The following is a 20,217-nucleotide window of genomic DNA, read 5'->3' on the forward strand; positions in this document are numbered from 1 at the left end:
AAAAAAAGAAGAAAAAAAAAAAACAGCAGACGGGGTGTCGTCCATTTCTGATGACGTCACACACCGAGTATGATCTGGATCTGCTGTACTGGACTCCATCAGATTTACCATATTTCAACCCAAAACCAGGTATGGCATGCATCCACACGGATATATCTCAACGCACTTCTGTTATTTAATATATTATTTACTTTGCTTTGCCTTGAGGTGCTGTGTTTTCAGCAGCATACCAGCGCGCTGTCAGTTGCTAAGCACGTTGCTAGTTATTCAGCTAGATTAAGACACCTGACAGCCAGGAAAGAAAACTGTCAGTGAGTGTCTTTGACAGCTATTAAGCTCATGCTTATCAAGGTTTACATTACACATCTTTTCAGACCACTCAGTGTTTGTCTATTGTAGTCGGAATTCCTGACTGCGATTAATATGAAACGTAAGTGAAGCAGGTTAGCATACCTAACCTGACCCTAATATACAGTTAAGTTGGTTATTGTGAGGTCACTTGATATGTTTTCTGCTCTCCAGTTGCTTGAATATGACTCACAGGTGAAATCATTATTTAGTTTTTTATTAGTGACTCATCAGAAGAATAAAAAAGGGGTTTCATTTTTGCTCCTTAGTGTCCCTTGCATTGAGACTAACCCTTTTATAATGAGCATAAGAAGACTTTATGATTTACCTAGATGGATCTCGGCTGGTCTTGGGATTTGGATTAGATGCTGGATGTAATTCACACATTTTCCCTGCAGGCTGTAAAAACAACTGTTGATGGAGGACCTGCTCCAGGGAAATGACAGACCAGGGCAATAACAACCAGAACATCTCACAAAACCCCTTCGCAGCTCTCTTCAGTTCTCTCGCTGACGCAAAACAGTTTGCATCTGGCCAAAAGCAGCGGCATCAAGCTGAGCAACAATGTAAGGCTTTGGTAATAAGCACTGCTCTGCCATTTTTTGCAGGATAATATTAATTTGATGGTACTTTGTAATTGTTATCCCTACAGCTGTAGATTCAGGAGAAAGCCAGTCTGAGTCAGACAATTCTGTGTCTGACAGCATCGATGAGAATGATGACTCGGTGGCAGAGATCAGCCGATCTTTTCGCTCACGACAGGAGCTCTGCGAGCAGCTCAATGTCAACCACATGATCCAGAGGATCTTCCTCATCACTCTGGACAACAGTGAGTCTAAACAAACACCTACAAGTTATGACCCATCAGTTTACTCATTATGATCATAAATATACACTGCCGTTCAAAAGTTTGAGGTTGTAAAAGTAAAAAGTAAGTCTCTTAGGCTCACCAGGGCTGCATTTATTGGATCAAAAATACAGTGAAAACAATCTTTATTATTACAATTTCAAATAACTGTTTTCTATTTGAATTTATTATACAGTCATTTATTCCTGTGATGGCAAAGCTGTATTTTCATCATCATTACGGCATCATTTTTAGCGTCACATGATCCTTTAGAAATCACTCTATATGCTGATTTGGTGCTTAAAAAACATTTTCTATTATTATCAGTATTGAAAACTGTTGTGCTGCTTCAGTTTTTGTGGAAGCCATAATCCATTTTTTTCCCAGAATGTTTTTATGAACATTTCAAAGAACAGCATTTACTTGAAATAACCTTTTTTGTAACATTATAATAGTTTTACTGTCACTTTTGACACTCTACTGTCACTAAAATGTGCAACAAACACACAAATATTTGATTAATTATAAGAAATGTACAACAATAACAGATGTAAGTGCAGCTAAAAATATAGCATGTTTCTTTTATCTTGCTTAGTTTTTGCATCTGCCTAATTTAGCTAGCTTTTTATGTTGATTCATATTGGTTTCATTTAATTGGGTGCAAAACATCTCTCCTTCCTTTTAAAAAGTGTTATTTTAAAGTTGTGCAATTGTTAGCGTTTTCCCAAGCTTTCCATTACTATATAAAAATATTTTGTGGATATACAGTGTATATAAAAGTTGTGCTATTTTGCATTTAGCATTGTTTCTCCCTGCTGTCCATGACACTATCAGAAGTGACTTGCAACTCATTTTTGGGTCATGGCGACCTACCAGTTGCGAACCACTGCTTTTGAGACACTTTCTGTAATTGGACCATTTCCTGCGTGTACTGAAGTGTAGTTCTAGATAGTTTGGGAAGAATGAAGCATTCAAAAAAATATTTTTATAGTAAATGACTGATTTCTCGATGATCTCAGTTTTAGGTGATCGTATCACGATGACATTCAGTTTCCAGGCATTGCTGCAGCATGCAGATGACCTCACCCACTGCAGTTTGGCCCATTACGTAATTTATGTTGCTTTCATTTGTGTCTTAATCTTTATCCTCTACATCTATTTGCTGTCCATCACACTGGTCTGTTTGCTATTCAAATCTTTAACACATTTTGTGTGAGTCATGCTAAAAGATGCATTTTGAAAACGGGATGTCTGAGCCACTTATAGCCCTACACTATATTCCGTTTAAGGTCAGTAAGAAAGAAAATAAAAAATAAATAATACAAATAATAATTTTAAAAATCCTCCGGACACATTTGATTGATTAAAAGTGAGAGTAAAAACATATTTAAAATAAATGCTGGTTTTTATCAACTTTCGACTAAACCCAAAATATTATGGATTCCGCAAACATATTAATCAACGATTTTCAACATCGATAATAATAAGTAGTTTCTTGATCAGCATATTGGAATGATTTGTGAAGGACCATGTGACACTGATTGAGTAAGAATGCTGAAAATACAGCTTTACCCTCACAGGAATAAAATACATTTTAAAATGTCAATATACAGTGAGGAAAATAAGTATTTGAACACCCTGCTATTTTGCAAGTTCTCCCACTTGGAAATCATGGAGGGGTCTGAAATTGTCATTGTAGGTGCATGTCCACTGTGAGAGACAATCTAAAAAAAAAAATCCAGAAATCACAATGTATGATTTTTAACTATTTATTTTTATGATACAGCTGCAAATAAGTATTTGAACACCTGAGAAATTCAATGTTAATATTTGGCACAGCAGCCTTTGTTTGCAATTACAAAGGTCAAGCGTTTTCTGTAGTTTTTCACCAGGTTTGCACACACTGCAGGAGGGATTTTGGCCCACTAGTCTAGCAACTCTCTATTGGCTTGCGAGCTGGAAAAAACAAACTCTGGTCAGGCCAATCACATTGTGTATAGAGTTGGTGGGCAGGCTTAACATAATGACGGCTGAGTTGCCACGGTTCTGTGTGATACTTAAAAATAAAGAAGCTGGCGAAATGCGGTCTTTCAAATCGGCTGTGGCCGCGACTCTGGAAGACTTGTTGTTATGCTTTTCTTTGAGAAAAGAACAAAGAACGGCACTGAAGTCATTCTTAAGAAAGGAAGATGTGTTCGGAATTTTTCAGACCGAATATGGCGAAAGTTTAATCTATCAACTAGCTCTGCTTCACCTTCTTCGTTGCTCTGGTTGGTTGTAGCTCTATCCAGTTGCGTTCAGAGGGAATTTGAAAGACAATCGTTTATCCCGCTTCTCGAATGAGCCCTGTCCAATGGTGAGTTCCCAGACCAAACATCTTGATGTGGGTCTGGCTTGTCAGGCTAGCATTTTTATGGACTTCAAAAACAGAGCAACAATTAGCCAGGACTTTTTAAATGTAACATTTATTCGTCGGAATGAAGAATGTCAGATACAACTATAATGACTTGAGGGTGAGGGTAATTTTCATTGAACTATCCCTTTAAGATGTACTTGTAATGATCCATCTTGGTTGATATCTTTCCAGGTGACCCCAGTCTAAGAGGTGGTAATGGCATCCCACCACGCTGTGTATACCTTGAGGAAATGGCCGCTGATCTTGATGGCCAGGACTGGCTTAACATGGACACCGTAGAGCAGGTACAATATGTTTAAATTTGTCTTTCTTTTACAAATTAGTTTAATACTGAAATAGCATACATACATGCACGCATATATTATGAACTTTGAATAAGTATAATATTCTATCGTTTGTCCCCTCCAGGCTTTGTTCAACAGGCTGCTTTTGCAAGAGCCAGGTAACCATCTCATTTACATGACCTCCTGCAGTGTAGTGAATCTCTCAGCAGATCGTGATGCTGGGGAGAAACGTGCCATACCGTACCTTTATGCCTGCTACCAGAGAGCTAAGGAGGAGGTATCTTCTGCAGACTCTATACTTTGTCGACCCATATGGTTGTGCCAAAAGACTGAAATGTGTCTGTTCATTGCCGTATTTATGTTTGCACACACTGTTTGTGACTGATTCAATGTATAAATGTGCTTCAAAACAACACAGATCAATAAAGTCCCGGAGAAGCTGTTGTCATATGCTGTTCGCTGCAAAAAACTGACTGTGTCCAATGCCCGCACGGTGCTGCTGACCCCAGAGATCTACATTAGTCAGAATGTTTATGAGCAGCTTCTGGACCTGTTGCTGGAGGCTGTGAGAGGAGCCCGTAAGTGTCACATTTGAGGACGTGTTCTGTTTGAAGGTCCTGAGCTGATTCCCTTTACTTGTGTTGTGGTCTTCGCAGAGTTTGAGGAAGTTGTGGAGTTTTTGGAGGATGTCATCGCTGTTCTGTTGGCTGACCAAGAGGTGCGGACCTTTGGGGAGGTTATGGTGCCAGTGTTTGATATTTTCCAAGGCCGGGTCAAAGATTTAGACCTCTGTCAGCTGCTGCTGTATTCCTACCTGGAAATTCTCCTGTACTTCAGTCGGCAAAAGGATATTTCTAAGGTTCGTATGCAATGCTCAGCCTAGAGTTTCCTTTCATACAGATCTTAAACATTTTTGGATAATAATATTTTGATCCTAGGTTTTAATGGAGCATAGTCAGCCCAAAGATCCTAACAGTGGGATTCAGTATCAGAAAACACTTCTGGGAACGATTCTGAATATTTCATGCCTGCTGAAAACTCCTGGTGTAGTTGAGAACCATGGCTTTTTCCTCAATCCGTCTCGCTCTAGCCCACAGGAAATGAAGGTTCAAGAGTCAAATATTCACCAGGTGAGTACAATATGTACAAAAGGTTTTCAGGCTTTGTGACATGAAGCTAGCCACCTAACCCCTTTCATTTCTTGTCTTCCCATTTGCTAGTTTATCGGGCAGTTTCATGATAAGCTGTATCAGATTCTAAAAAACTTGCTTCAGCAGTCCAGTGAGACGCGCCACCTGCTGCTCTCGTGGCTGGGTGGCTGCCTGCAGGCCAACATGGGGCGGGCCAAAATCTGGGCAAACCAGATGCCCGAGATATTCTTTCAAATGTTTGCTTCGGATGCGTTCTTCTTGAATCTGGGAGCTGCCCTGCTCAAGCTCTGCCAGCCGTTTTCTCGACCCTACTCCCCCAAACTCCTGACCTTTAACCCCACATACTGTTTGCTTAAGGAGCTGAGTGAGGATGAGCGGCGTAACAGAAACGTGCACGCAAGAGGTAAACTACCTGTGGCTGTGCTCCACCATAAAAAAAACACTACTACCACTTTTTTTCTTATTTCTTTTCAGACTTAACAATGTAAACTAATTATTTTCTCTCTACAGGTCTGGACAAGGAGACATGTCTGATACCTGTGCCCCCTCAAAAAACGGTTGAATTTGCCCAATCATATAGCCTTCTCACAGAAAACCTAATCCTTACACAACTTACCCTGTACCTGGGCTTCCATAGGTAGAGTCATGACAATTTTCTAAAAGAAATATACACTACTGTTCAAAAGGTTGTGGAGTCTCTTATACTTATCAAGGCTAAAAACAGTAAAATTTTGAAAGTATTATTACAACTTAAAAGAACTTTTAAAATGTAATTTATTCCTGTTATGGCAAAGCTCCAGTCGTCAGTGTCACATGATTCTTCAGAAATCATTCTAATATGCTGATTTGGAGGACACAAAACACTGCTTACATTTATCAGTGTTAAAAACATTTGTACTGCTTAATATTTCTATGCAAACCATTATAATTGTTTTCATAAGCGATCCTTTGATGAATAGAAAGAGCAGCATTTATTTGAAATTTTATTTACTCTTTTAATCAGTGTAATACATTTTTGCTGAATAAAATAATTCATTTAAATCTATGTATAAAATACATGTAGTTAGGAGCAGTTATAAGGAAACAAGGGGTAAAACAGCATTCTGTGGGAAACGCACTGATTTTCAAAAAATTAACATATGCTTGAATGATATTTGTTTGACAGACTTCATGATCAGATGGTGAAGATGAATCAGTCTTTGCACCGGCTCCAGGGGACGTGGCGGGACACACAGCTCAGTGGAGGCCCAGCAGCAGAGCTACGGGAACAGTTTGAACGCCTTATGACAGTCTATCTTTCAACCAAGGCTGCTACCACGCAGCCCGCCATGCTACAAAACTGCCTCAACCTCCAAGCCTCCTGCGCCGCCCTGCTGGTTCAACTTAGCCTAGGCAACCAGGGCCCTGAACACATCCCTCTCACCTTTCCATTACCTGCACTGGAGAACAGCCTGCTATGCTTTGTGCCAGGTAGCCCTGTTTTTGTTTTCCTTTAGAGTAAACACCTTAGCAGTCATTGCAAATTTTTGAAAACCAAATCTTCTGCCTCTTTCACAGAGTTCTTTGCTGAAAACATGGGAGATTTCTTCATATTCCTCCGCCGCTTTGCTGACGAGGTGTTGGAATCCTCGGCGGAAAGCTTAGAACATGTCCTGACCTTCATCACTGTGTTCATGGGCAACGTTGATAGGTGTGAGCCGGGGTGATGCTGAGTTTCTCACGCTTTTTGTGCATGCCATGTGGCTTGTTGTTTACTTTAGGTTATTTGCTCACAGGATGAAGAATCCTCATTTGCGGGCAAAGCTGGCAGAAGTTCTTGAGGCTGTAATGCCCCATATGGAGACTCTGTCACCTGGCGCTACCCAGCCCATCATGTTCCATCGCCAAAGGGTTTTCAGCTCATATCGGCATGCACCCCAACTTGCTGAAGCCCTCATTACAGTGTTTGTGGATATAGAGTTCACTGGTCAGTTTCTAAAAGTTTTTTTTTTCATTTGTTTATTTGATTATTACAGCCTGTATAAGATTTTTTTTGTCAATGGCCTATTCCTCAGGTGATCCTCATCAGTTTGAGCAGAAGTTTAATTATAGGAGGCCAATGTATGCCATTCTAAAGTACATGTGGGGAGAAGAGAGTTACAGGGAGAGCATTAAGGTGAGAACCAGGCAGACATTTTATTATTATAAATAATATTTTAGGTTGCTTTGGAATTTTTTTCAACAAGTAAAACAACTGTTTTTTTTAACCTGTTCTTTGCGTGTTTTCGAAGCTTTGATTATGTTTACAGTGTGCAATACAACATGAGTTCCTGTTTCGCGTGTAAAAAAACAGTATTTTTCACACAATTTACTTATCTGTACAGCGCTGTTTCCTCTGTCCTAAAAAAGGCCTGATGATTTCCTTGTTCTATGAAGTCCCTCCTTCAGAAGCATGTAACGAGTTCTGATTGGGCCAGTGCTTCCCGTGTTGTGATTGGACAGCAGCTTAGCGCACTTTGCCCGGAAAGGTCCCGCCTCTTACCATAACGGGGAGATGCAAGCACTAAATGTGCGCTCTTCTCCACATGGGAGAGCAACAAGACCACTCCCCCTATTTTGCGTGTTCTTGTGGGCGGAGGGTTAGTCAACAAACGGTTCTAGTGACGTCGTTCCTGCCAGGAAGTGCAGAGGTGTAGTCCAAACCGGCCGTTCGCTGTAGGCTTTGAAAGGGAACTTCTGTTAAATAAAATATCTCGCTTGGCATTGAACTTTGAGCTTTATAATTTTACAGGTATTATTTATGCTCTAACAGCAACATTTCACTCTAACTAAAGTTTGAAAAATGGAATCGCGAAGAAAGGGACCTTTAAATAACATTGTCAATGCTTAATAAATGCTGTAAAAAATTATTTTGCTCATAGTTAAACTAATGCATTATGTTTTATTAACAAATAAGACCTTGTTGTTAAAATCAAAATTTGTTTCCTCTTAGCATCTTGCGGATTATGCCTCTGAAAACCTTGAAGCTATGAATCCACCACTCTTCCTAAGGTTTCTCAATCTCCTCATGAATGATGCCATCTTCTTGCTTGATGAGGCTATACAGGTACTTGTCTGTAAAGGCAGATTGCTTTTGTTTTTTTTGCAAATCCCAACTATTTTCACTGGTGTTAACACATTTTGTTTGTTCAATTTAGCTTGATTGTTTAATTACATTAACATTAGTTACATTAACCTCTATACGGTTTATATCAGGAAATACTTAATTGACTGATTAAAGATGTCACTCACACGTGCATCTGTTCTTTCCAGTACTTAAGTAAGATCAAAATCCTCCAGCTGGAGAGGGATCGGGGAGAGTGGGACAGTCTGGCCCCTGACGCCCGCAGAGAGAAAGAATCTAGTCTGCAGATGTTTGGACAGCTGGGTCGCTTCCACAACATCATGTCAAATGAAACCATTGGCACCTTGGCTTTTCTCACATCTGGTAAGAGAAGTGAAAGAAACCCAATGCACTAAAATATTAACACATCGCAGAATTATTTTTTTTTTTTTGAAGTTATAAACTACCTGACCAATTTAGACATGAACAGAAGGGTTTTAAATAATTATTTAGAGAAAAACTTGACTTTTAGTGTACTAGAGAATACAAAATGACACAAATTCTGACTATTAATGTATTTATTTTTCCCTCCAGCGATAAAAGGTCTTTTTGTTCATCCTTTTCTTGCTGAGAGGATCATCTCGATGCTCAACTACTTTTTGCAGCACCTGGTAGGTCCCAAGATGGGTGCCCTAAAGGTGAAAGACTTCAGTGAATTCGACTTCAAGCCCCAGCAGCTAGTGTCCGACATCTGTACTATTTACTTAAATCTGGGGTAGGCTCTTTGTTTACATATTTAACATTTACTCTCAGGCCTGGTTTTAGAGACAGGGCTTAGATTAAGCCAGGAGTAGGACTTAGTTAAAGAAGGACATTTAAGTCGCTTATATAAACGTTCCTTAGAAAAAATATTACTGGTGTGCAACCTAAAGGGATAGTCAATGGGGTGTTTTTCTATGAGAGCCACTATAAGAATAAAAAACACATATACATACAAATCCATATTAAACCCTGCAGCTTGTGCAATACAGTGATGTCTTAAGACACAAAATGATCGGTTTCTGCCAATGATCGCGCCGTTATTTTGACCACCTTCAAAGGAAGTAATGGCATGGATGAGATTCATCTGATATGAGGTAAATTAATACTATAAAAACTGTTCAGTTTCTCACAGAAACCGATCGTTTCGTGTCTTAAGCCATCAATGTATCGTCACAAGCTGCAGGGTTTAATATGGATTCGTATGCCTATGTGTTTTTTACTCTTATAGTGGCACTCATAGAAAAACTTAATTTGTGTTCTACTGAAGAAAACAGGCACACCTACAATTTTGATGCCCTGTGGGTAAGCAGATAAACAAACATTTTTGGGTGAACTAACCCTTCAAGACAAAACACTGACGTTTTAAGATATGTTAGTGAACAGTGCAATTTGCTTTCGGTTAAAGCCATTCAAACATGCATTTTAGTCTGGAACTAAATTTAAGCCTAGTCTGTGAAACCGGGCATGAATTAATGGATTTATTTGAGAATAATATTAACTAAGTAAATCTTTATGTATGCTTTTTTGTACACAGAGATGAAGAAAATTTCTGCGCCACTGTCCCAAAAGATGGAAGGTCATATTCGCCCATTCTATTCTGCCAAACTGTCCGTGTCCTCAAGAAAATCAACAAGCCTGGCGACATGATTGTATCTTTTAGTCTCCTAGCAGATAAAATAAAGGTTAATTTAATAGCTATGCTTTTTCTTATACACCTTTTTAGGAAGTCATGTGTTAATGGTAATCTTGTTGCTTTTCTGTGTCTCCTGCAGTCCCTTGCAGACAGGCATCAACAAGAGGAGGAGACCTACTCTGATGCTCCGGATGAATTCCTGGATCCCATCATGTCTACCTTGATGCTTGATCCAGTTCTGCTACCTTCTTCAAATGTCACAGTGGACCGTTCGACAATAGCACGACACTTACTAAGGTGAGCTATGTATACAACATTACGGACAGCTAATTGAGTTATTTTAGTATTATTTATATACTATTATAGTATTTACTGATATTTTGAATTAGCTTTTATAATTTTTATTTACAGTTTAATTTCTTTTGTAATTTGAAGTGCTTTTGTCTTTTTTATTAGGTTTAAATATATATATATATCTTTATTTTTTTGTGTCATTTTGGTATTTATAGTATATATTTTTTGGTTTTCCTATCTAATATTTATATTTTATGTATTTAAGCTTTACAGATTTAAAAAAAAAATAGATTTAGTTGAAGTAAACAATGTCAACACTGCCATTTAATTAGGTAAAACTCTAATACCAGTGTTGGTCTTGTCTTTTTTCTGCTCTAGTGACCAGACAGACCCTTTCAACCGCAGTCCGCTCACCATGGACCAGATCAGGCCTAATGAAGAGCTCAGGCAACAGATCATGAAGTGGCTTGCCGATCATAAGCCAAGCAACCAGCAAATGGGACCCAGTGGCTAAACCACATTACTCCCTTCCCCCAGCACCCAGGCATGCTCTGTATGACTAAGCCATTCAGATGTTTCTGGCCTCTCTCATACGCTTGAAACAAGAAAGTCTAACCACATTTGGAGGAGCACGTCTGCATTTATGGTGTTTGTGTGCTCCTCAAATGTCAAATGCAAATCTCCAAATGCCATATCACTGTAGCATATTCGGCTATCTGTTCTCTCAAACTTCTCTGACGCTCGAGGTCTCTGTAGACAGAACTCAAACTTTTGCATTTTGCCTTTCCAAGCTGTTCACTGTGGGAAATGAAACTTGGGTTTATAGACAGATGGCGACATGTATAAGGTTGGCCTGTTCATTGCATTTGCCCTACCTCTGACTTAATCCATATGTATGCAATATTTTATATGCATTGCTTATTTGTTAACTTTTTAAGTTAGAATATAAGCAGTGTACCTCATTTGATATTAAGGAAGAAGGAGTTATAAATAATGTTGGCTGCAAAAGAGATTAAACTAACATAGAATATTTTGCTAAGATCATCAGCATTATATTCCACAGAGGTTTCAGTTTCATAGCTGTAGCAATTGGTTTTAAAGGCATGCGTGTTCCATAATACGGCAGTCACATCTCAGAATCATTTTGGGCTGGTCATGAACTCTACCATTTGTCAAAATGTTTTTGTTCATTACAAACATTTTATGCTTAACTCAAGAAGCGTTTGCTATAATATGCACTTTTATGATGCTCATTAAGAATACTGAGCTCTTGTTGAAATGTTTGGAAATACCCCGTGTACATTTTTCAAGAATCCATTTAGTCTTTTAACAGTGCAATATTTCCTGAGTAATGACTTGTTTGACTGCTGAGTCAGCCCTATGACCTCCTCTCATGCAGAGTGACATCATGTCTTTTGTTAACAGTTGCAAAACTGCATGCTTTGGGTGGATAGACCTTGCTACTGCAATTTGTCTTAAAATATGACATTGATAGGATACTGTGTGGCTTCAGTTGTGGAAGAGTTCCACTGGACTAACCCGTTAAGTTATGTAGGGTATATCTGCATTTTGATTTTCACTGACTTGTTATATTTCAGTGAGCTATTTGGTTTTAAGTCTTTCTACATTCTCGCTCAAGACCTTATCCAATTAAAAATTCTGATCCCATAAATTCTCAAAGGAAGCAGAATACTTTAAGGCCTGTTGTGATATTTATGTCTGTTGAGCTGTGCATATGCACTCATTTGTATCTTTTAATCACAAATAAATAACTTAAACTGAACTTGAGTTAAGAATAGCATTATAGGCAGTAGTCATATAATGTACATGCTAAAATGTCCCTCCCTCTTGAATATAAAACAACCAGACTTTCTACAGAGGTATTATTAGATGAATGATTCTGTCAACTGAATAAATTGAACTGCCCCAAATAACAGCATGCTTTACTGATGTTAATTTTATTTTTGACAACTTTTTTAAATCATATTAATTGTGCTTATGGCTTGTTTATTGCAAATAAAAAATAAAATAAAAAATAAAATATATGTATTGTAATTAAAATTTCCAAAATAAAAAGCAGTGGTGTGGAAATTATTTTATCATCTTTTTAAAACTGGAAAGACTTACAGAGATTTATTATAATTTTGTGTTTGGGGTTCTTCAAAAGTCCAAAAAGTGTAAACATGACCCTCTGAGAAGCCTGACACTACATTGCTTCAACCAATGGCGTGAGTTCAGGGCGGGGCTATTTGTCCCCCTGACCAATAGCAGATGGGGGCCTGTTCAGAGAAACCTGTGCGAAAACAGTCACTATTTTTGCAATTCCGTTTGGCGACGGTAGGAGTGCTGAAATTACAAATGTGAGTTGCACGCAATTAAGTGTACAATTTCTGTAATCTAATAATATCCATAAATGCTTAAAACGTAACTCTTTTCTTCTTAAAGACAAATCTCAAACATAAAGGCCTATATTAAGAGTGTAAGGCATTTTACTAAGCAATGTTGCTGTGCCTGAGGTACAGTTTCTTTCCTCCCTTGAGTATCGCCGGCGAACCTGCGTAAAAACATCACTGAGCGAGCGTAGTCTGCGCTGGGATCTTGTCGGGGTCCTCGGTACCACCACCCCGAAACATGGATAATCCATTCTGACCGCTAGACTAGAGCGGCCGTGTGCTGAGATCGCTCGTTCGGGGCTACGCCCACACTGAGCTCCTGATCCTAGGGCAGGCAGGCAGAGTGTAAAATGGCGCACAGCTGTCGGTGGCGGTTCCCTGCTCGGCCCGGAGGGAGCAGCAGCTCGGGCACCGGGAGAAAAGCGGGCCGAATTCGAGTCAATGCTTCCCTCCTAAACAGCGCGGGGACTAATCCGAACGCGAATGGGCTCGGGCCCGGTTTCGACGCTGCGTTGCAAGTGTCCGCTGCCATCAGCAGCAACCTGCAGAAATTTCGGGATGTTTTGGGGGAGTCGAGCGGCTCCAGCAGCGGGGAGGTAAGCGGGACCCTGGCTAAAGCGTTAGCCTCGTTCATGATCAATGCAGGAATTACAAATAACTCCCGCGGCTGTGTAGCAGCGCTAAGTTGCTCAGTGAGGAGAGTGAGTGAGTGTGCTAGTTATTTTGCTGCGCAGCAGACACATGCCTCCATCCATGTGCTGTTTTTCTCACTATGGGACCACTGACAGGCTAAACTGCTAGCTAGCCCACATCAAAACACGCACCATTTCATAACTAATGACTGTTGTTGCTGTGCTTCTCTAGTCTATATGCCTATGTTGAGGCGGTCGAACATCATATTTTGGGACCATGATGAGTTTACTGCAATTTTTGACAGGATGGAGATGTGAAGCTAGATAACGTTAACTGTAGGCTGCTTTGGGTTGAACAATTTAACTCGGAGTCCCGTGCGTTTCATGTGACACCGCTTTTTGACTTTAAACACTATGAAAGCACTTTTTAAGCTTAAAAGAACAGAGAACACACATTAACTGCCAAAAATGAAGCCCAAAAGAGCTAAAAGTCACACGGATTACGTTTGAATATATTCAACACCTTTCAGTTGCTCAGGTCATTTTAAATGGCTTTTTTCACTCCATAAAGAGATTAAATTATACCTTTGATGACTATATTGGACTTCCAAGTTAGCTCGCCGTGTATCTTTCACTTAAAAGACCGCTTAGATCTAAAGGCTGGTGGCGTATAACGGAATTTCCTCATTTAGAGAGATAAACTGGTAAGGGTGTTTCAATAAGCATAAACTAACAGATTTTAACAGGGCTGAACACCTGGTACCAGTTGGTTGTTGTTGTCTGAGCATTTAGCGATAGCACACAGAGTGCATCTATCCCAGCTGTAGTCTGACTGGAATTTAAACTTAATTTTAAAGTATTGGCCTACATGAAGGGGTAGATTTAGCTCAGAAGATGTTATGTTCCGTTCCTAAAACTACTGTTGCCGTGCATGTGTGCACTTCTGGTATTATTTTGTTCAGCTATACATTGCCCTCTAGCTTGGGTTGAGAAATTGATGATGCTAGTAGCAGTAAACACTGTTGCTTTTAAAAACATGCAGCCTGGCTTGTTTTTTGTAGCGGGGGGTTGAGCATATATTCGTTAAATCGTTAATTTTGTTGCAAAAGTGTGCTGTGTGTTCTTTTAAACCCCTCTGTTTGATCCCCTTTACTCTCGAGAGGAGGCTGGCTAACGTATTAGCTTGTTAGCATACGCTGATGCACGGGAAAATGGGAGGTGGACATGTTTTTTTCCCCCTCTCAGATATTGCGTAGTAGTACGCATTCGGAAAAAATGTAATTTCTAACCGGAATCAGGAGATTCCTGTGCAAAATATCACCGAGGCTGCAAGCACCATATGTTCAGTCAAAGACACGCCAAATGCAGTTTTGAGCGGTGCAAACGGCGGCTGCAATAAAAGGCAGCGTTTGACGGAGGTTGTTATGAGTGGGGGTGTGTACTGTGACAAACTACCATCTTCCTTTCCCAGTAGTAGAGCGCTGCGCATCGGAAACGCGGGGAGATCGAAACGAGAGCGGGCGCGAATCAGAAACACGCACAGCGTGCTTGATTTTATGTTTCGCCTTCGGGAAATTTTGCGTTTGAAAATGTGGCGCAGATTTAAGACAGTGGGGTATGTGGTTATTAGACATGATGTCTAAAGGCCCACGTGTGTGTATACAGTCTATTTGCCACATTTAATTAATTTTATATAAAATTAAGATATGCACGTTTTGTACTTATTTCTTCAGTCTGTTTTGTGTTGTGTTTTTTGCCATGGTAAAATCCCACAGAACATTTTGATGGTACATGATAAAAATGGTTCCACATCATTTCCTGGTTCGTTTGGGAACATTTTATTGATAAGACTTAAAAAAAATGTTTGGTACAGAATCATAGAGAAAATTATTAATTCACCTCATAAAACTAAAATTTCACAAATCTTTTTCAAAAACATTAAAAAAATTAAAAAAAAATAACAATAGGATTTCAGCACTTTGTGCTTGAACCCCTGATAAATAACTATATCTAAAAATTATATTGTGCACTAATACATGTGACAACGCCCAAACACATTGTCGGCAAATAAATCCTTGTACCCTTTATTGAAAAGAGAAAGTGAATTTCTATAAATGCGAACTTCATAAAACCTGAAAAAGGGCTTCTTTACACCTTTATACACTTGTTCAGTTCATGTAATTTTTAAGGAAGATTACTAAAGCAAGAAATCTTACCTTTTTCTCACACCATGTGCTCCTGCTGTGACCATGCTTCAGAAAAGTTTGGTGTTAGAAGGTACAACCATTGCCAGATTGTCCTACTGGGCATGCCATGCAAACATCAATATTGCATAATTTATGTCACACTCAACAACAATTACTGTATTTGCATTATTGTAAGGGTAGGTTTAGGGTTTGGTAAGTGTAGATGTTAATTAAACACAATCTGATATGTAGCAAATTTATTTATTATTTTATGGTGAGATTTAGGCTGTAGCTGTATCTCTTCTAGCCACAACCATCAGAAAAGGAAGTCCAGCTTTCAAATGGTGCTTGAAAGAGACTCTTGCACCTTATTGGGCTGTTCTTTGATAACATTTTTTGACCTACTTCCCTTTTCCACAATTATTTAAAGAAACCTGTACTGAACATGGGGCTTAAGAAAACATAGGGCAACGCAATGCTGTAGGGGGCTAAAATGTGTGTCATTGAAAACAATTGTTTTATATGCTTTAATAAAAGTGTAATGGCTTTCTCCTTTAACCATTAAAAGGCAAAAGGCTATTAAGGCAACACTGTTCTGTTTTTCCCCCATTAAATATCTGATTCATTCATAAATATCCCTTAGTATAGATGTAAACAAGTTTGTGAATGTAAATTTATGTTGACTTGTAAAAATAGCAACCAAGTCATGCAATTTCTTTCCAGTGCTTTTATTGTGTGCATTTGTTGCAGTTCAGTTTGCTTTAATGCACAACTTGGAGCCTTTTTGAAGAGTGCTCAACTCAAACATGAATCCGTTTGTGAAACGTATAAGTAGTATACAAACCAGACAGACGGCTAAAATCCCAGCGGAGCTTGCAGCTCATGCGAGTTGCGGACACAGCATTGTAGTTTCATTCAGAGGGGATGTTGTGCCTGGGTAGGATTGTTCTGGTTCATCGCAGCCCGCTGAGCTCACAGAGCAGCCTAAGGCCAGTAGCATGCTCAGTAAACAGAAGCACGCCACCCCTCCTTCCCATCAGACCCAAATCCAACAGCACGGGCCCACAGGGCCCCAATAGGATTTCACTTCTGATGGCTGCCTTTTAGACTACTTCATTAACCCGTTTGGACGGCTTAAAATGTTTACATAGAGGTAATACGTCTGTGTGATTTTCTTGCAGCTCCAGAAATCGCAGCTTGCTTTCGCTTTGGTCTTCCAAACCATATTTTCATCTAAATCTAAAGTGCAAATACAAGTCGGCGCTGTTTGCTAGACAACTGTTACTTTCAGGAGGTGTCCTGTTTAAGTCTCCATTCATCGGTTTCTTTGTGAGGGACGCCATTTGGCTTGCCTTTTAATGTCCAGAGTAAAGCCCCGCTTACAGAAGCAGAATGAGGATCAATATCAAGGCCTCATACAAAAGTGCAGTTGAATGGATACAGCAAATGAATGCTTTGCTCCGCTGCTTTCTAATGAATGGCGTGGCCTATACGGAGGGAAGAAGTCCAGCAGGTGTTTAGCCTATTTATCTGGAGAGGGCCCGGTCCCCTAGACAGCGTGTGGATCATAGCAGGAAGCTTTGTGTCTGCTTTTATTCCAGCCTTTAAGGAGTGCAGGCAGCTGAAAGAGCACAGACGTGGATATCAAAGGGTGAAGAGCAAGCCCTCCTCCCCCTGGGACAGCGCTGGGAGGGAATTAGACACAGGCCGTCCCATCCATGGCTTTATTCCGCTTTTGTAGGCGGGCAGAGGGGGTTTCGCACTCGCTTTTTTCTCTGGGTGGGAGCAGCAGCAGCCATTGAACGCATGGAGCAATTCTCTCCAAATTTATGTCCCTCATTACACCTCGCAGGAGGCACATCTTTGTTTTTATCTTAAAGCCCCGGCTCCTCATTAGCGTGGGTGTGAGGTGTTGGAACATGTTGTTTCAGAAACTCAGTTTTGGGTGCTTTGAATGTGGGTGCATGAGCAACATCAGAGCATTAGATCTGCATTTCATGAAGGGAAATTTCTCCTGATGCCTTTCGTGTTTTGAGAGGCTTAAATAATCGTAGCGGCAAACTACCGGGGTTCCCCACCAGTTTCGTTTTGTTTTTGATCGGGGGGGTTTTGAAACAACCTAAATGATTTCTCATATGTGACCACGTAAAGTACTCTCTTTTTTGTTACATGTCCAGATGGGTTTCTTTTGCTATGAGTTGTCCTGGGTTTGTCCGTTTTGGCCGTAAGTTGAGAATGGTGTCAGTCTGACCCCGATTTAATGTTTTATGCATTGCGTTTATCTTTTATACAGGCATTTTTCAAGGGAATCTAATGCCTCAGCAGTTGTCAAAACTTCACATTGTTTAGAAAATGGTGATTCAGTGAATTTATGAAAGGCCGTACTATCACATATCCCCGGGCTTAGAGATGATTATCAGTTACATGTCTTGATGTGGATATGTTGGCTTACTGTGATTATAGGGGGGTGTGTGTATGTTTGGTATCATTGGCCAGAATGGCCACACACACAGTAGTGCAATTATGCCCCGCTCTGGGGAGGGAGAGTTGCCAGGTTGCAGTGTGCTTGCCAGTTTATGCCTAGTTTCTTAAGTGAACTGTAGGTGCCATGTTGAGCAACTTTCTTGGGTTTGTGATCATCTGCTCAGAACAGGATGTAATGACTTTATGTAAACAAATAGTCGCATTTGCTTACCTTTTATTTACGGGAACTCTGAAATGGCAAAAACAAGCTTTTCTGTTCTTTTTTGCTGTTTTGATCCTGTCCCTCTCCTGTGCATATTCACATTTGGTGTTTTGATGATCACCCTTTTCACATCAAGACAAGCATAACCCAGTGGCCCTAAAATGGTTTTAAGATGTAAATCCAAGCAGCAGTATCAGCAAGCAAACGGTTGTAGGAATTTTACAATTAATTACTTTTAACCAGCTGGTCTCAAACTAGTAATTTAGTCACTTTTATTTAAAATAAAACACGTATATTATATTTTGCACAAATATAGCAATATTATTATTGATAAATTACATTTTTTTAAACTTAAGGTGCCTTTTCTTTAAAATAAACATAAAAAAGTTGTTCAAACTAAAGCTATTATTTAAAGCCTATTTATTTTTAATGTTTTTAATTTTAGAAATAGCACTTTTCTATTACTATTATTAGTATTTTTGCTTAGTTAGTTTTCTTTCAAATTTGCTGTTCAAAATAGACCAAGTTCTTTATTTTTTAACGTTAGTTTATTTAATTTAAATGTATTACATGGCTCTGTGAAAAATCAATGGCGCATTCCAGCGATATGTTATTCCCAGAAAACAACTGCCAAAATTGAATAACATACCGCTCATCTGGGTACTATGAGTTATCTTGACTGGTACTACTTATATGCTTAACGCTGTCGTTGATTCTCTGGCGCAATCTTATGGCTGTTAAACACTTAACCACAATGGAAGACTTCAAGGGTTTACTATATAAAGTTTTAAATGTGTATATTTTTCTTACACAAACACATCGATTCGAATCAGAAGTCCTCTATGAACCCATCAGAGCCGTGTGGAGCACTTTATTTGACGGACAGCTGCATTTTTTTACTGGCTTCAGAAACCGCTTCAACTGCTGCTTGGATTAGTAGCTAGGACTTTTTAAATATAACTCTGATTGTATTCGTCTGAAACAGGAATGTCATATACAAATATGATGACTTGAGGGTGAGTAAATCATGGGCTTCATGATTCATGATTCAACATATAGCCTATGCAACAAATCATCAGCAATAGATACAGGCAGTCTGGAACTTTTTCTTTGCGGAAGCTTTGCGTAATAGCTAATAAAATGTTTAAATTCAAGACAATATTTCATGTCTAATTTACTTGAGACAAGTAGCGGTGTAATAAGCGGGATAATGTACATCAAGCCGGTTGTTATCGTAGAATGAACCCCTTCAGAGTGGCACAAGACCCCTCCGCTTCGTGTTACCTGATCATTCTATCGGGGTTTATTCTACGATAACAACCGGCTAGATGTACATTATCCCTTACATGGCACTTTAGTGTTGTTGTAATATTTGCTTTAAGTGCTCTCTTTATTTAAAATAAATGCAACTTTGCGTGAATTTATGTAGGCTTAACATTTATGTAATATGTTACGTGGCTTAAATTTCCAAATTATTTTCTTTCTTTTTACATTTTAAGGGCTATGGTTATGTTTTACATTTGTGGAAACTGTTTAGGAATAAAGAAGAGGGAGCACTAATGAAGAAAACCGAGAATAACAAACAAGTGTTTTTGTGTCACCCTCTCCGCCGCAACTATCTCTCCTCCCCCATCCTGCACTTGCAGCAGGTGCTCGGGTTCCTTGGCCAGGCCGAGTGTCACTTTCTCAAGCCCAGTTTCGCCACTCCCCCCCCCCCCCCCCCCCCCAAGCTCAGCCGTGGGTGTTGATTGAGCAACTCCGTCAGAGCGGATAGTCAGAAAAATTGTAGTGTGTGGGTGGGTTGTTTAGATTAGCTTTTCATGTGCTTGTTGGCCACCAAGCCTCTTCATCACGCTGCATCTTCGCCCCATGCCTTTATGGTCAAAATGATGCTCAGTGCCTTGTTCCTCCCACCCTGCATCCCTCCATCCCTCCTCCCTTTCCTCTTGTCTAGGGATGTTGTTTACATCTTGCAGTGTGCCTTGCACACAAGGTGGAGGAGGGTGTGTGTGTGTGTGTGTGCGCGTGCTTGTGTGTGTGTGTGCGCGAGCATGCTTTTGAGTGCCCGAGGCAGAGTCGTGCTGTCATTGAGAGCTACTCGTGGTGTCACACTGACTTTGAGCTCCACTGCTCGCAGCTCTCTAGTACTCTGTCACCTTCGGCTCAACAGTAAAGCTGCAATGAAGTCATTGTAGCTGAGAGCCTACATCCAAAAGGGCTGGA

The 20,217-nt window shown here is 39.8% G+C and overlaps 2 protein-coding genes across 2 annotated transcripts in view; both read left to right on the forward strand.

Annotated features, from left to right (window-relative positions):
• The first annotated feature begins 27 nt into the window (after nucleotides 1-27).
• ube4a (ubiquitination factor E4A (UFD2 homolog, yeast)) lies at nucleotides 28-12,173 on the forward strand. The gene is made up of 20 exons (XM_067450702.1): nucleotides 28-129; nucleotides 747-914; nucleotides 1,001-1,177; nucleotides 3,783-3,895; nucleotides 4,020-4,172; nucleotides 4,314-4,473; nucleotides 4,552-4,754; nucleotides 4,834-5,025; nucleotides 5,116-5,449; nucleotides 5,557-5,683; nucleotides 6,212-6,516; nucleotides 6,604-6,736; nucleotides 6,822-7,012; nucleotides 7,101-7,201; nucleotides 8,018-8,131; nucleotides 8,338-8,512; nucleotides 8,723-8,903; nucleotides 9,705-9,852; nucleotides 9,943-10,100; nucleotides 10,476-12,173. Exons 2-20 carry the CDS (start codon nucleotides 788-790, stop codon nucleotides 10,609-10,611), a joined length of 3,228 nt encoding a protein of 1,075 aa, XP_067306803.1. The 5' UTR covers nucleotides 28-129; nucleotides 747-787; the 3' UTR covers nucleotides 10,612-12,173.
• A 494-nt stretch (nucleotides 12,174-12,667) lies between these two features.
• The window catches only part of kmt2a (lysine (K)-specific methyltransferase 2A), a 40,243-nt gene continuing 32,693 nt past the window's right edge, over nucleotides 12,668-20,217 (forward strand). Inside the window, exon 1 of the mRNA XM_067450709.1 lies at nucleotides 12,668-13,086. Coding sequence (XP_067306810.1) covers nucleotides 12,841-13,086 — 246 coding nt within the window. The 5' untranslated portion in view covers nucleotides 12,668-12,840. The remainder of the gene's footprint in view (nucleotides 13,087-20,217) is intronic.

This window comes from Pseudorasbora parva, chromosome 8 (assembly GCF_024679245.1).
Source record: "Pseudorasbora parva isolate DD20220531a chromosome 8, ASM2467924v1, whole genome shotgun sequence".
Taxonomy (NCBI): domain Eukaryota; kingdom Metazoa; phylum Chordata; class Actinopteri; order Cypriniformes; family Gobionidae; genus Pseudorasbora; species Pseudorasbora parva.

Bases quoted from the DNA above. Each gene is read 5' to 3' on its own strand.
- ube4a (XM_067450702.1), top strand. From the start codon at position 788: ATGACAGACCAGGGCAATAACAACCAGAACATCTCACAAAACCCCTTC. The intron at 6,737-6,821 runs GTGTGAGCCGGG...ATTTGCTCACAG, and splicing joins TTCATGGGCAACGTTGATAG to GATGAAGAATCCTCATTTGC. The intron at 10,101-10,475 runs GTGAGCTATGTA...TTTCTGCTCTAG, and splicing joins ATAGCACGACACTTACTAAG to TGACCAGACAGACCCTTTCA.